General features: G+C 37.2%; 1 protein-coding gene across 1 annotated transcript in view; it reads right to left on the bottom strand.

Moving 5' to 3' along the window:
- The window catches only part of tefm (transcription elongation factor, mitochondrial), a 101,752-nt gene extending 87,048 nt beyond the window's left edge, over positions 1-14,704 (bottom strand). Inside the window, exons 1-2 of the mRNA XM_043715115.1 lie at positions 14,654-14,704; positions 8,810-8,899 (exon numbers count right to left, since the gene is read on the bottom strand). Of these exons, the coding sequence (XP_043571050.1) occupies positions 8,810-8,846 (37 nt within the window). The 5' untranslated portion in view covers positions 8,847-8,899; positions 14,654-14,704. The remainder of the gene's footprint in view (positions 1-8,809; positions 8,900-14,653) is intronic.
- Between the last annotated feature and the right edge of the window lie 157 nt (positions 14,705-14,861).

The raw sequence follows: 14,861 nt of genomic DNA, 5'->3' as shown, positions 1-14,861 counted from the left end.
ATGCTCAAGACGTCAACTCTCCTGCTCCTCGGATGCTGCCTGACCGTGCTTTCCCAGTACTACACTTTTTGACTATAAACACTAAAGGATGCTGCCCTGGCTTGGCTCACATGCACCTAGAACCATAGCCTACAATAAGAGATTGAGATGAAGAATTCCATCAATCTGGAATGGTAAATCTTTGAAATTCTCTCAGAGATGAGGAGGGTCAATTATTGAGCACATTCAAGTTGGAGATAGATAGATTTCTACGTACTTAAAGATATCAAGCAACACAAGGTAGTGCAGGAAAAATGGTAGAGGTGAAAGATCTTGTTGAACTGTGGAACAGGCTCAAAAGGCTAAATGGCCTATTCTTATCTCCGTGGCATGTAAAATTGAATACAATTATTCCACTCAGGTCTTAGGACAGTACAGCACAGGTACATGGTCTTCAGTCCACCATGAAGCTATTTTAATCCCATCTTCCAGAACATGGTCCACATCCCCCTCTCTGGTTTATACCTATAATCTGAGCGCTTCAAACTTTGCTAAGGTTTCTGCTTCCACCACCACCTCTGTAGTGCATTACGAACACCTACTACGCTCTTAAAAAACTTCCCTTGCACATCTCCTTTAAACATTTCCTTTCTCATTTTAAACCTATCCTATACATTTCCACCCTACATCAAATTTCATCAACACCAAGTAGGAAATGAGCAAATTCTTATGCTTGATTTGCATCAATCCCATGGACGAAGTGTACAGGGAGATGGCTCTCACTTTTCAAAGATTTGACACCTTGAGTGGAAAAGGAAAACAAATGGATAATGGGTTGTCAAAATACTATGAACAGAAGGGACTGGGTAAATCCATAACACTGGGAGCAACTTTATAGCTGAGGAAACAAGCCTAAAGTGACACAAATGCTACTGCAGATTTGTCACTGCAGTAATTATTTTGACTGTGATAATGTACATGTAATAAAATGAACTCAATAACCACCGTCAACCTCAACTGAAAGCTTTTATTAAACTTCTCCTAAACCTTTTGTTACGTCATCATGTGTACTACACCTTTTCATACTAAATTCTATTCACTTGTATCAAAATTACTTTTGACATCTTCCTACAACTTGCATCGTACATCATCTCAATACTTGGGCAAGTGGTTAATTGCTCTGGATGCAAACTTAATTATGGAGCTGGATTACAGTTTAAATCATTGATGACACCACAAAAAGTAAATGATTTGGACTGAGCATTACTATTATATTTTTAGAGGATATTTAGTAATGAAAAGGAAACACTTTCTATCACAATGTTCATAATGGACAAAATACAGAGCACAACTCTGAGACAATGATCTGACATTGAGGCATTGGTCATGAATAGCCTCCAGTCAGGCAAAAAAAGGGCTGTGCAGGTACAACTGTCAAAGCACAAGTCAGCTGAGGAATTAAATGGGATTGACGACAGAATCAGGCTAGCAAGTCTGTACAATTAAATTCTTGGGTTTCTCAGGCTTTTTCGCCCTTTGTCTTGCTCTTGAACCATACCTTTGGGTTTTCTCAATTTTACTTACCAATATTTACTCAAGCTCTCATTGTTTTTATAATTTTCTTTTTAAATCTGATCCCTGAATTCTGAACCTAGTGTTTTATGTATTATTTTTACCTTTTCCTTTCCATCCAATGATATGAAAACTAATCCTTTCTCCTTGAGGGAATGCATTGACAGATCTGTTGCAATCTCCTCAAAAGCCTGCTTGCTGATTTATGTATTTTTAAAAATCAACCTGTTCAAAGCAGGTTTATTACACACACCTCTGGAGCTTGAACTCCAGTCCTTTGGCTCTGAGGAAGGGACACTACCAGGATATCATTAGAGCCTCACCCGGATTTAAAGTAGCTGATCCAGTACGTTAAATTGCATATTAGCTTACAGTACTTAGTAAAATTGGATTTGCTCAAATGATCATGACTACCCATTTGTTCTAACACAGATAATCTTTGGTTATGAAAGCTTCAGTTCAGAATTGTCCTCACTTTTGTTTGATGATTCTCCTGCACAGTCTTCATCCCTGAACTCAGTTCTGTACTTTGTCCACCCATCATCCTTTTATGTAATACTTTACAAATCTAAACCAGTGCCAGCTACTGGCACTGATTATTCTTTGCTTACTTTACTTTTCTGCTACTCTTCAATCTTGAGGGGTCTTGGGGTCCCTTAGCTTCATGGTAGTTGTTTCATTTTTAAAAATCCTGCACAACTATTTTAGACATCAAGGCTCAGAGATGCAATCAAATGTATTTTAGTGAAACAGAATTTGGCAAACTTTAAATCTGTCATTAATTGTAATTAATCAAATTTCAATTGAGTCAGACAATATTCACACAGGTTTGTTTTAATTATCCTGAATGCTGAATTTAGATCAAATTGAGATGGTTGGACTCACTGCACACTGTCTCAATTTTCCAGTCAGTCCAAATGAATTATTGCAAGAAATAGATCATTACAACATTCAGTTACTTACTTGCCTCAACACCCTCTTTTTGGCAAAACCAAGTTGTAACTGAAAAGGTGCGTGGATCAAGATTTTTTAAAAATCCCCAGAAGTTGGTTTTACATAGTCAATGAAGATACCAAAGGATGGCTGCCTAGACACAAAAAAGCTTATTCAACCTACATGGAAAGTGATATTACTTCACATCGGCCTCAAAATGATAAGTAAGAGAATGCCAATAGCTCCTGAAATCATTGCTCTTCAAGAAATTGAGGTTTTTAAAAATCCAATGCATTGAGTGCTAATATTGTATGTAAAAATATTACATATAACATGTATTTTCTACAACTATACCAGGGATTTCAGGTTTTTGGAGAAGCTTGGATTTAAAAAAATTGCAGATGCTGGTGAAAGAGGCATACCATCATCTTTAGAGGAAGACAGTCTTTAGCAATGTTCCAAATAGGAGTCATACTGGACTCAAAATATTCCACAGATATTCCTAAACCAGCTTTGTTTTCAATATGAAAGAGAAGCTGGGCTGTTTTGCTTAACAACAAAAATACAGGAGAATCAATGTGTTCAAAAGTCAGTAAAAAAAAAAGGCAAAATAGTCTTCTAGAAAGGTCAGTAACGAGACAATAGAAATTTAAGGTGATTGGTGAAAACAGACAGAAACAACATAAGGATTTTAAAAAATGAAAATTGACCTCAAATGAAACACCAAAGATGTGGAAGCAAATGCATCAACTTTTACAAAGGGACCTTAAATTCTTGAAAAGAGGAAAAAAAACTAAGCTATAAACAAAAACTATGTGCAAAGGACTAACGCTGAAGTATTATTTCATAACTTTGGCACAGGCAAAATGGGATGAATAACCTAAGCTGTATCTATGATACATATAATTCTTGTCAATATTGTACAATGTGCCATTAACATCAATAACATCTGAATTGTTCCCAAACCATGGCTATTATAACATTTGATCCACTCAGCCTAAAACAGCCCCCACCTTCTAATATTTCTGGAGAATAGTGCTACTGATTTTGTATGACATCACACATGCACATTGATGCCACTTATAGTCAGTACTCACATTGCCCTTTCCCAATGTCAGTGAGAATACGGAGATATTTGCTACTAGATTAGAAGGGATTGTGGTTGACAAAGGGGAGGTTTTAATAATTTTGAAAGATCTGAAAATAGGCAAGACCCTTGGGCCGAATGGAATTTATCCTTGGATTCTCTGGGAAGCCAGGAATGAGTCTGCAGAGCCTCTGGCTTTGATATTTGTGTAATCATTGTCAACATTCGTGCCATAAGACTGCAGGATAGCAAATGCTGTTTCCTTGTTTAAGAAGGGGAATAGGGACAACCCTGGTGATTATAGGCCAGTGAGCCTTACTTCGGTTGTGGGTAAGATGTTGGAAAAGGTTATGGAGAGATAGGATTTATAATCATCTGGAAAGGAATAGTTTGATTAGGGATAGTCACTGTTTTGAGCAAGTGAAGTTGTGCCTACCTAACAGACTTCTTAAAGCAAGTGACAAAACAGGTGGATGAAGGCTAAATGATTAATAGTGTGTATATGGACATCAGTAAGACGTTTGATAAGGTTCCACACGATAGGCCATTGCACAAAATAAGAGTTTCTGGTTTGAAGGTGATTTAACGGTTTGGATCAGAAATTGGATAGCTGTAAGACAGAGGGTAGTGGTTGATGGGAAATGTTCACCAGGAGCTCGGTTACCAGTGGTGTGCCGTAAGGATCTGTTTTAGGGCTAATGCTGTTTGTCATTTTTATAAATGATCTGGATGTGGATATAAAGGACAGGTTAGTAAATTTGTGGATAACAGTAAGGTATGCAGAGTTGTGGATAGTGCTGAAGGATACAACCGAAGGATTGTGGGTTACAGAGGGACAAAGATAAGATACAGAGCTAGGCTGAGAAGTGGCAATTGAAGTTTAATGCAGAGAAGTGGGAGGTGATTCACTTTTGAATTAGTAACAGGAATGCAGAGTACTGGACTAATGGTAAAATTCTTGGCAGTGTAGATAAACAGAGATCTCAGTGTCCAGGTGCATTAATCCCCAAAAGTTGCCACCCAGGTTGATAGGGTTAAGCATACGGTGTTGGCGTTTATTGGTAGGGAGATTTGAGTTGAGTTTCGGAGCCACAAAGTCATGCGTCAGTTGTACAAGACACTGGTAAGGCTGCACCTAGAGTATTGCATACAATCTGGTCACCACATTATAGGAAGGAGTGGAAGCTTTGGAAAGGGTTCAGAGGAGATTTATTAGGATGTTGCCTGGTATGGAAGGAAGGTCTTCAGAGGAAAGACTGAGGGAACAGAGGCTGTTCTCATTGGAGAGAAGATTGAGAGGTGACTTAATCGAGACATGTAAGAAAATCAGAGGGACAGTGAGAGCCTCTCTCCTCGGATGGTGAAGGCTAACACAAAGGGACGTAGCTTTAAATTGAGGGTTGATCGATTTAGGACAGATATCGGGGTAGTTTCTTTACTCAAAGTAGTAGGGGCGTGGAATGGCCTGCCTGCAGCAGCAGTAGTAGACTCGCTGATGTTAAGGGCATTTAAATGGGCATTGGACATACATATGGATAATAATGGAATGGTGTAGATTAGATGGGTATCAGATTAATTTCACAGGTCGGTGCAAGAGGGCCAAAGGGCTCATACTGCGTTGTAACATTCTATAGATTAAGATCTTCCAACACAAATGTGATTAAACAGTGAAAGAAAGTGACAACTATAAAACAAACTGTACAAAATTAGGATGGTTAATACAATAAAGATACCGATGGTTGCAAAGATTGTTAAAAACAAATATAGAGCACAGTATTCAAAGTAACTGGACATGACTGTTTGTGTATAAGGCGGAGGCCTCAGAATATATGCTCTGAATCAGCCCCTGAAATTTGAATTGAAAGTTTGAGAAACAACCCAATCTCAAGTAAAGAAACATTGGGACAAGAAACACCAGACAAAGATCAACTTTATTTAAAATATGCAACATTTTCCAAACCTTAAGTTTGAACAATTAACTGATAGAGAAAAACTAACTTTTCTTGTAAATCTAATATTTGCAACAAACTATGTCTAGCTGATTTGTCTATTTCTCCTATTTACCTACAGTCAACAGATGTAAACCTAAACTCTGGCAATATCGGAGGAATTAATGCAAATGCAGACATTAAGATAAGCCGAGCTCCTTAACAGGGGTATTCAAACTGAGGTTTATGGGTGACCAGAAGTTTCAGATCCCAGACATCTGGCCCTTGTTTAAGTAAACTTGGTCATACTGGCACTTTGTTTAGATACTGAGTTGTCCTGTTTCTGTCTGGAGGTTTAAAAAGGAATTATTTTTTAAACCAAGTGAGATGCTAGAGTTATAAATTCAAAACCAGAATACTCCTTATCCACTTTGTCAACTGAGGCAAATGCCCAATAATGTTAATATTGTTTTAAATTTTATATGTGGAGCCTGAGACTCCATAGTGTACAGCTAATTTTCCCTTAAAGGTAGGGACCTTGCATATGCTACATCAATTTGAAATTCTTAGGTCAGATACTTCATTGGCTCCCAGACATCAAAAAGAAATCTTCGTGTATAGCTAAGTAAAAGCTACACTCATGGTATCAGTGTTCTCAAAAGGGGATCTTCAGATGCTTGTTGCAAGTTATAAAAATATCTATAAACAAAATTTATTTGGCTATAAAGTGATTACAACCAACAGTCTGTTGCAGTGCTACTTACCACCTTGAATCGAGGTAGTCTCAATACTTCAATACACTGCAGTGGCAGATATAGGTGTGCACTTATGACTCCCAATGAACATCAGATTTTGATCAAGTCACAATGAGCACCTGCTGGCAAAGGCCTACGATGTCCCCATAGTAGACAGGCCAGATCCAAGCAACCAGCTTCTAAATTCTTATCTGTGCTATGCTCTGATCAGAACTCTACTACCCAACACAATTACTTTGCCCATACTTAATGCAGAGCTAGGGCAGAAGAGGAAATGGTACCCAACTTCAGTTCCAAGTGGGCAAAGTGCAAACTGAGATGGAGTCAAATGATCACTAATTAAAGGTTCTGCTATTTTGTTACATATTATGGCAAACTAAGAGGAAGTGATTTATAAACTTTACATCATCAATTAAGGCATCCAGACTAAGTCAATGAATTAAAATTAGCATCAAAATTCAGTTAAGAGTTACCACGTACATAATGTTGATTGGTTTTGATTACATTTTAGTGTTCTGGAGACGTTTGGTAAATGAACTAAGCAGACCAGTACAACAGAAAAAACAACTAGACAGTATCATGATTGAACAGCCTAGATTCTGTTTAACACTGGATGTAATTAATGTTATCTATTTTCTGAAAACTACTCTAGTATGTACCTATATTAATTAGGGCCTGGATATAGGCAAACGTTGATGTGGTCTTTGAAGGAATTCATTGCTTGAAGAGATCTTGCTCAAAACACTTCGTAAATAGTCACGAAGGCATGGGTTCTTCATTTCGAACAACTTTTCTTCTGGGTTATGTCAATTCAGTTGTGTTTGCATTCTTCTCCCTCACACACCCCCTTCCCCCAACCACTTGTCGCAATAATTGAGATATCAATAAAAGAGGTACATTGATCAGACAAAAAGGACTTCCTAGCAAGCTTAGAGGAAAGAAAATAAATTTGCACGTGTTATACCCAAATAATGAATTGGTTGCATACAGATTTGTTATTGTGACATGGTGGTATTGTATTAGTACATCCAATTTAACTTTGGATATACTGAGACCTTTAATCCAAAGAATTCCTAGAATTTATCAAAATTGACAAATCAGTACATTACTTGATAAAATTAAAGTCAGTTATAAAAAATGCAGATTGTGTCAACTGGATGCAATTGGTACAGTTCTATTTTGCCGACAGTAAAACCTATATTAAATGTTACACTTTAAAAAGGCTGTACAAATATAGCCTAAATTTTCATTTAAATGGATCACCCCTGCCATTTTCTGGGAGTACACCACACTTTGATAAACGAACAAAGGAAAGCTTTTAAAAGTCAAAAGGAAATAGAGGGTATACACGTGTTCATTAGGAAAAGGATACTGCCTCCAGTTTCTCACACTTCATATCCTGATGACTTAGTAGACTGCTAAAATAAAAATGCATTTTATGTAGCATATCATAATTCTACAACATTTTGCCCTTGGAAGTTAACACAATGTTTGTGCAACAAATAAAGGGTGATAGAAGTTTTGAAACTTAAAAGTAGCCAACAAGTTTGAGTCACTAATTTAATGCATATTGCCAAGACACCATTCTCAAAACACTTCTTGGGTAATCACCAGAATTGCTGCTCGGTTTAGATACAGCTAGTGACCATACATGATGATAAGGGTTAGAATTTCTGCAACTTGAGTTGTACCATTTCCAGGAATATGCTGAGACAGTAGTGCTCCAGTCAGTTTTATTATGATATTGCAACATAGGTGCCCTACTTAAGGATTTCTTGTCACCAGCTTCATTAATTGAATAAAGGCCCGCACAAAACCATTCACACATTTCCAACAACTGAACAAAAACCGTAAAGAAATGCAGTAGATGGGTGCGTTGCCGAGACATAATAGTGGATTGGTCTTCACGATGCTGCATGTGGGCTGGGGGTGGGTTGGATAAAAAGTAATATATTCATCAATTATAGTTTATCTCAATTTTTCTCATTTGCTCCCTTCTTCCAGGAAGGTACCAACTCTTACAGGGTACAGTTTCTTGAGCACTAGTATTCATTCCTCCTATGAGGTTAGACAATTGACTATTGAGTGTGGAAATCATTGCAATTGAGACAGATCCTATGTAGGTCTGAAGACCAAAGACTTCCTGGAAAAATCTGCTCAATAAACTCAGTAGATGAACAAGTAAGTTTGGGACTTCTTTAGTCAGTGCCCTCCCTAGAGTATTTACCCAACAAGACTTCAATTTTAGCTAATGTCTGATGCGATCCTTTATTATATTTGGTGTAATAGATTTAGAAATCAACCAAAATTCAGATAAATAGCCATAAAAATAAGCATTCAGCACAAAGGTCTGTTCTTTTCAGATTCTTACAGAACCACTTATAGCAGAAAGTGTTGTGTTGCAGCCGTATACATGACCACTCAATAAAGGTTTTACTGTCGATCACTAATTTTTTTTTATATAAAAAAGTGATTAGACATTAGTTCTGAATGTGCTTTTCGAAGGAAACTTCCACCACTAATATTCACACTGTTTAGAGACAACGGATACTTACAGATTAAACTAACCTGTACTGCCAGAGCTCTTGGCATTTCCTTTCCTACACGTTAAAAAGCAAGTGACGGAACGCTGCTGTTATAGTTAACTGAAACAAAAATTATGTTGAAGAAAAATCTCAGTTTCGGGTGCAGGGAACTTCCATATTAATATAAGCTGAACATTTGAGAACCCATTCATCTGAATGGAAATCACTGATAACTTAAAAAAAAGTTTGCAACATTGCAAATTAGAGGGTGACATTTTCCATTCAGTGCTGACTTAGCATTTTACCACTGGCTTTCACCATGGTGAAGTGCCAAATGGAATATAAGGAAAATGAAATAAATATACTTAGACATAAACTACACTAATCAAATGAAATTAAATATACTCAATTGTCCAAAACTTAATGCAGAAAACACTAGCATAAGGGCACTAAATGAATTAATGGATCCTGCAAATCCCAGTTTGTGGCATACTTCAGAAATTAGGCAGGTAATTTTTTTTTATTAAGGAGATATTTTATGCCTTGAAGCCATGCAATAAAGGAATTTCTCCCTTTAATATACTTGTTCTAATGCTAGACAGATAACTGCATCAAAAGTGAAACCTTGCACTTAAATAATGATAGAAACCATTACGTTTATTCATTTGTCCTGTGCTGCATAGGAACATTATGCTGCAAGATAAAACATTCACACAACTTAAGGCTGCAAAACAAATAAAGCAGAATTCGTTATTGCATCTCAGTCCCAACTAATAATTCTAACCCACTCGTAGCCACTCAAACTACAAGTTCCAATCCCCTTCACCAACTTAGCAATATTGTGTAGCCCATCTCTGCTTCACAGCTTCTTTAACAACATGAAATCAGTTGACTTTTTGGAAAGGATTAGAAGAAATGCAGTTCTGAAATCTAAATAGAAATTAAGTTAGTCAGAAGCTTGAAGTTTGCCATTACAATAAAGGTTTCAAACTTTTGGGGTCACTATTTCAATCTACAAAGACATGTGGGTGGCTGGCACTGTTGCCTCACGGTGCCAGGATCCAGAGTTCAATTCCAGCTAGGGATGACTGTGTGTGGAGCTTGCACATTCTCCCTGTGCCTGCGTGGGTTTCCTGCCACAGTCCAAAGATATGCAGGTTAGGTGGACTGGCTATACTAAAATTGTCCATAGTGCCCCAGAATGTGCAGGCTGGTGGATTACTTGTGGGAAATATGGGGGGTTGGGTGGCATGCTCTTCAGAGGATCAGTATGGACCGGATATGCCAAATGGCCTGCTGCCACACTGTTGGGATTCTATGACCTGGTCCTTTTGAAATCATTAGTCTCAAGGTCTGAGAGAAAAATTTTGCATGTTCATTGGAAATTAGCACAAGCAAACTTGCACATACAAAACATTATCTTACATTTAAAGTTTAGCAGTCTTTAAAAATCATGTGAATCTTCTCTCTGGATGGTGCTTGCCATGCTGGGCTAGTTTCAAGACCAGATGACTTCCAGTATTTAGCACAAGCTTTTCTTCAGAGAAATGGATAGCAAACATTAAGGTGACATCACATTCTCTTCATAAGTAGGGCAGGCCATGTATAAAAAAAAATTCCTTTCAGATCCAACTGATATTAACTTGCTATTAATGAAACATGTTGAGTCTGCAATCTTTGCTTCAGTTCTGTTTGAGCGAAGTTAACTTTTAAAAGCAATATACTTTACCCCAGCCAGCGAACTGACTTGTTCAGGTCATATCACCCCAATCAATCTTTAACTGTAATGATGTTCATTTTGGATAGAATATTTGGAACACAACAGAAGGCAATGAGAGATTGTTTATTCACTGAGTGTCCCAATTATTAACCCACCGCGCCAGCAGTTAGGTTAGAAGACAGACTGGAGTCCGGAGTGTTTAGCCAGCTTATATTAAGATTGATGGAAAGGAAAAAGGGAGATGATGATTAACAGGTACCCATAAGAAAATGTAAAATTATTTAATTAATATAAAACGTAAAATGATAACTGAAGGAATGGCTGAGTTATTAAGATGAAAATCCAAGTCATTCCCCTCTACTTTGTGGAGAAGGGAATCGATGGACTGATGGCACTGAGGGGGGAAAAAAAAAAACCATCTTAAAAGGAAGACTTCTTAATCTTAAACTGTCTCCTCCAAATTTGGAAATATGCATCCCAGGTCTCCTCAGGACCTTAAGCTTTAGTAAGATCAATTCCATTCTCCCAAAATTCAATGATTAAAAGGTTTAACCTGCTCACCATTTCTTAATAAGGTGAAGCCTTCATCTCATATGAGCCAAGGGATCCATCTCTGAACTGCTTCTAATTCAGTTATATTCTGTTCAAATGAGGTGCAAAAAGACAAGCAGAGAAGACTACACTCGAGAGAGATGCAGATAGCTACAGTACCTCAAAATGTGTTTCATGTAATTGCTAAGTTTGTTCTCAAGCTAAAATTTAAGACAAAGGCTCAGCGCTGACACAGAACTTTCAGTTAATTAAATAGCCTTGTTAAACAAGCCAAACAGTGCTAGCTAAATTGGGTGTGGCTGGAACAGACAGAACATATTAATGCAAAACTGCAATGTAGATGAGGCCAGAATTTGCAAAAAAAGGTAAAGTGCATATTGATGACTATATCTGAACAGACAACATTCTTAAAATAGATTAATTACAAATTAAAAAACGATAACCATTATGGAGATGTGGTTAGACGGTGACCAATGTTTAAACCTTCACACTTGAGTATCTGATATTTCAGAATAGGGAGCTAGGAAAAGTTTTTACTCCCATTATCAAATTTCAGCCCACATAACCTATCTGCATCCATTTGCAGACTTAGGTTCCTCTTATGTCCTCTGTCCTCATTTTTAGATATTAGTATCATAAAGCAAATTTAGCTAACATATTTTTCTTAATTCAAAACAGACTGCAAATAATTCAGGTCCCATCACTGATCCCAGAGACACAATTACAGCATGCAAACCCAAGAAAAAGACTTATTTATCCTTTTTTTTTTTCAAATTAGCTAAACAATCCATGCTGCTATGTTGACTCCTCCACAGAGCTCTTAATTTGTGCAACATTTTATCAAACATCTTCTGGAAATCCAAGTACATAACGGACAGGTTTGCTTAATCCACCACATCTGTTATTACGTTCTCAAAGTACGAATAAATTACTTAAAACATAATTTCCTTTTCAAAAAAACCATTTTAACCCTGCCTGATTCCACAGAAAATTCCTAAGTATTGTTTTAACCTCCTGAATAATGTATTCTAGCAAGTTCCCCAATACAGATGCTAGGCTAACTAGCCTATACTTCACTGTTTTCTGTTTCCCTCTTTTTGAATAAAAGGTGTCATATTTGCTATCTCCTAAATTGTTGGGACTTTTCCCAGAATTCAGGAAATCATAACCAGTATATCTATTACCTTCAGGACTATTTTTTTTTAAGACCCTAGTATATAGATCAAATTATGTGAACTAGTCCGCCTTTAGGTCTAACAGCTTTCCAAGTACCTGTTCCCTGGTGTTGGCGATAGTTTTAAGTTCCTCTCTGCTTTTCACATTGGTTTTCAAGAGTCTTTGGAAAGTTTTCCCAACTATTTTACAATCAAGACACAAAATACTTGTTCACCCTTCCACCACTTTTCTTGTTAGCCATTAATAGTTTTGTCAAGATTTTCCTGCTTACATCCTGTAGAACAATATATTGCATATACTTTCCAGGGATCTGAGTTAGGATGTGTATTTTTATATGTTTATAATAAAAAGAAAACAATGATCTCTCTTTGGCAAGACAGAACAATTTTGAAATTTGCACAAGAGCAGTCACAGACCTCTGGAGGGCAGATATACTTGAAACATGCACTGATGTCAAATATAATTTGAACCATAAAAGTAATATACTTTGGAAAAATCCAAGAAGCATGTTCTAAACAACACTTTTGCTGGGGGTCGTACAAATCTTTAAAAGGTGGCTGGGCAAGCTGGAAGATATTTTCAAAATCTAACCAGACAACTAGCCTTGCAAATAAGGGTTCTAAATATAAGAACATAAGATACACACTTTATAAATCACTAATTTTCCCTTTATTGAGTATTTGATAGAATTCTGGGAAGCACTTGAATGTGTGAGATTTACTAGGAACACAGATGTGGGAGATTAGAGAAACTGGGATTGGTCAGAGCAAACGAGGTTAAAGAGACCCAACACAGATACTCAAAATTGAGGCATTTTGACAGAATAAACAGCAATAAACTTTCCTTTGGCAAGTTGGATGGCAATCAGTGTCACAGATTTAAAACAAAGAATTAAAGGAGAAATAAGAAACGATTTGAAGGTTTAATGGCCCGGAATGCATGACAGGATAATGGAATCAGATTTCATAAAAATTTTCAAAAGGAAACTGGACATATACTTCAAGAACCAGTGTGCAGGTTTTTTGTTTAGAAAGAGAAAATAGTTGAGAATGAAACTAGTCAGCTCTCTAAGAGCTAGCGTGGGAATTGCAGGTCAAACATACCCCTTCTGTACTACAAGACTGAGCCAAGAGTCTCGATATGCTCATCTAAAAGTTGACTGGTGCAATTTGTTTGCAAGTGCACTTGAAAAAGTGGAATGAAGATTCTTCTGGATACTGATGAGAAGCAGCATGTCAAATGCCACAGCAAAGAAATCACAGTCAGTTTGATCAAGTGTACACTGAAAGGGAGGGGTCATTAGTCAGTCATGTGATTTTTGTCAGACAATGCTAGTTCCAAATGCAAACTCCTACCTTTATTCTGCAATTCCTTCAGTGTCCAAATATCTCGGTTTTAAACAATTGAACTGTCTCTGGATTAACTTTCGGGGTGGGATGGAAGAGGTGCCCTCATCTCTACACGTGATGTCTTTCTTTCACCATAGATTTTTAACCAGCTTGGTCATAATTTTAATTAGCTTGCTCTAGGAGGAAATGCTAATTGTTAAAATACTCCAAAAACTCAGGACCACAAGTGATCATCTGAGCATGCGCATGATGCCACATAGAGATGCATCACAATGTTTTTAAAAAAGCTCATGCTGACCCATTTCCCACGATCTGGGGTCGATGGGTAAGGTGCCCATTATGCTGCCTATCCTTAGGGCTTTATGATCAGCTGTGAAATTCAACGTACAGAGGAGCAGCAATAATGATAATTGCCCAAAATCTACTGAGCACAAGAAACATCGGTGATCAGAACAGAAGCTCATAGGATCACCTATAGGCTATTTTTGAAACACTTTGGCAATAAAATTGCAGCTAATAACAAGAGGAGTTTCAATTTCAGTTCTACTATATTGGCTGCGCTAGATATTCGATTTATGTAACAAGTTCTCTGTTGTTATACTATGTATAAATACTTAGAGACAGAGTTCAAGTTATGACATGTAACATCACTCTGACCTCAGAGTTCAATGATCAGTGCAGCCCAAGCAACGTCCCACTTGCCAGATACAAGGAAATGAAAATATTTTTAAAAACTGGACAAATTTGAAAGTGTAATCTCTCTTGATATGCCATTGACCCCACCAGCTTCTCAGTCTGTGCATTCTGGAAAACTGTTTAAAATGGGAAAGAAATTATAATTTAGATATATGGGAACAATAAATTGTAATTTCTCCAAGCATTAGGCTCCCATATCCAGCAAATAGCACTTTGCTTTAAAGTCAAATACAACCACAATACAACATGATACGTTACTAAAAATAGATTTTTAAAAAAGGGCCTTCACCAAACTTGCTACAAGTTTGGGGACAGAGAAATCCAACAGCCATAAAAAGCTGTGAAAGCCCCTGGAAAGGAATAAAATGAAATCTGACTTGCCTCAGACTGAGAGGACAATAAGATTCAGCCTCAGCCTGTCCCATGGCAGGGCTACAGGAAGGAAGAAATAAATTCCAATTTTAGAAAAACGTTAGGGTGGTCAATTCTACATCCATAAACCATGCATTCACTCCACAATCTTTTCAGAAAGGTTTTTATATATATTGTTTTTCAGTTGCTTATTGACCTAGTTTGCCACAAGTATGAA

The sequence above is a fragment of the Chiloscyllium plagiosum genome, chromosome 24 (genome assembly GCF_004010195.1).
Source record: "Chiloscyllium plagiosum isolate BGI_BamShark_2017 chromosome 24, ASM401019v2, whole genome shotgun sequence".
NCBI lineage: Eukaryota > Metazoa > Chordata > Chondrichthyes > Orectolobiformes > Hemiscylliidae > Chiloscyllium > Chiloscyllium plagiosum.
This window is presented reverse-complemented; position numbering and strand designations above follow the sequence as displayed.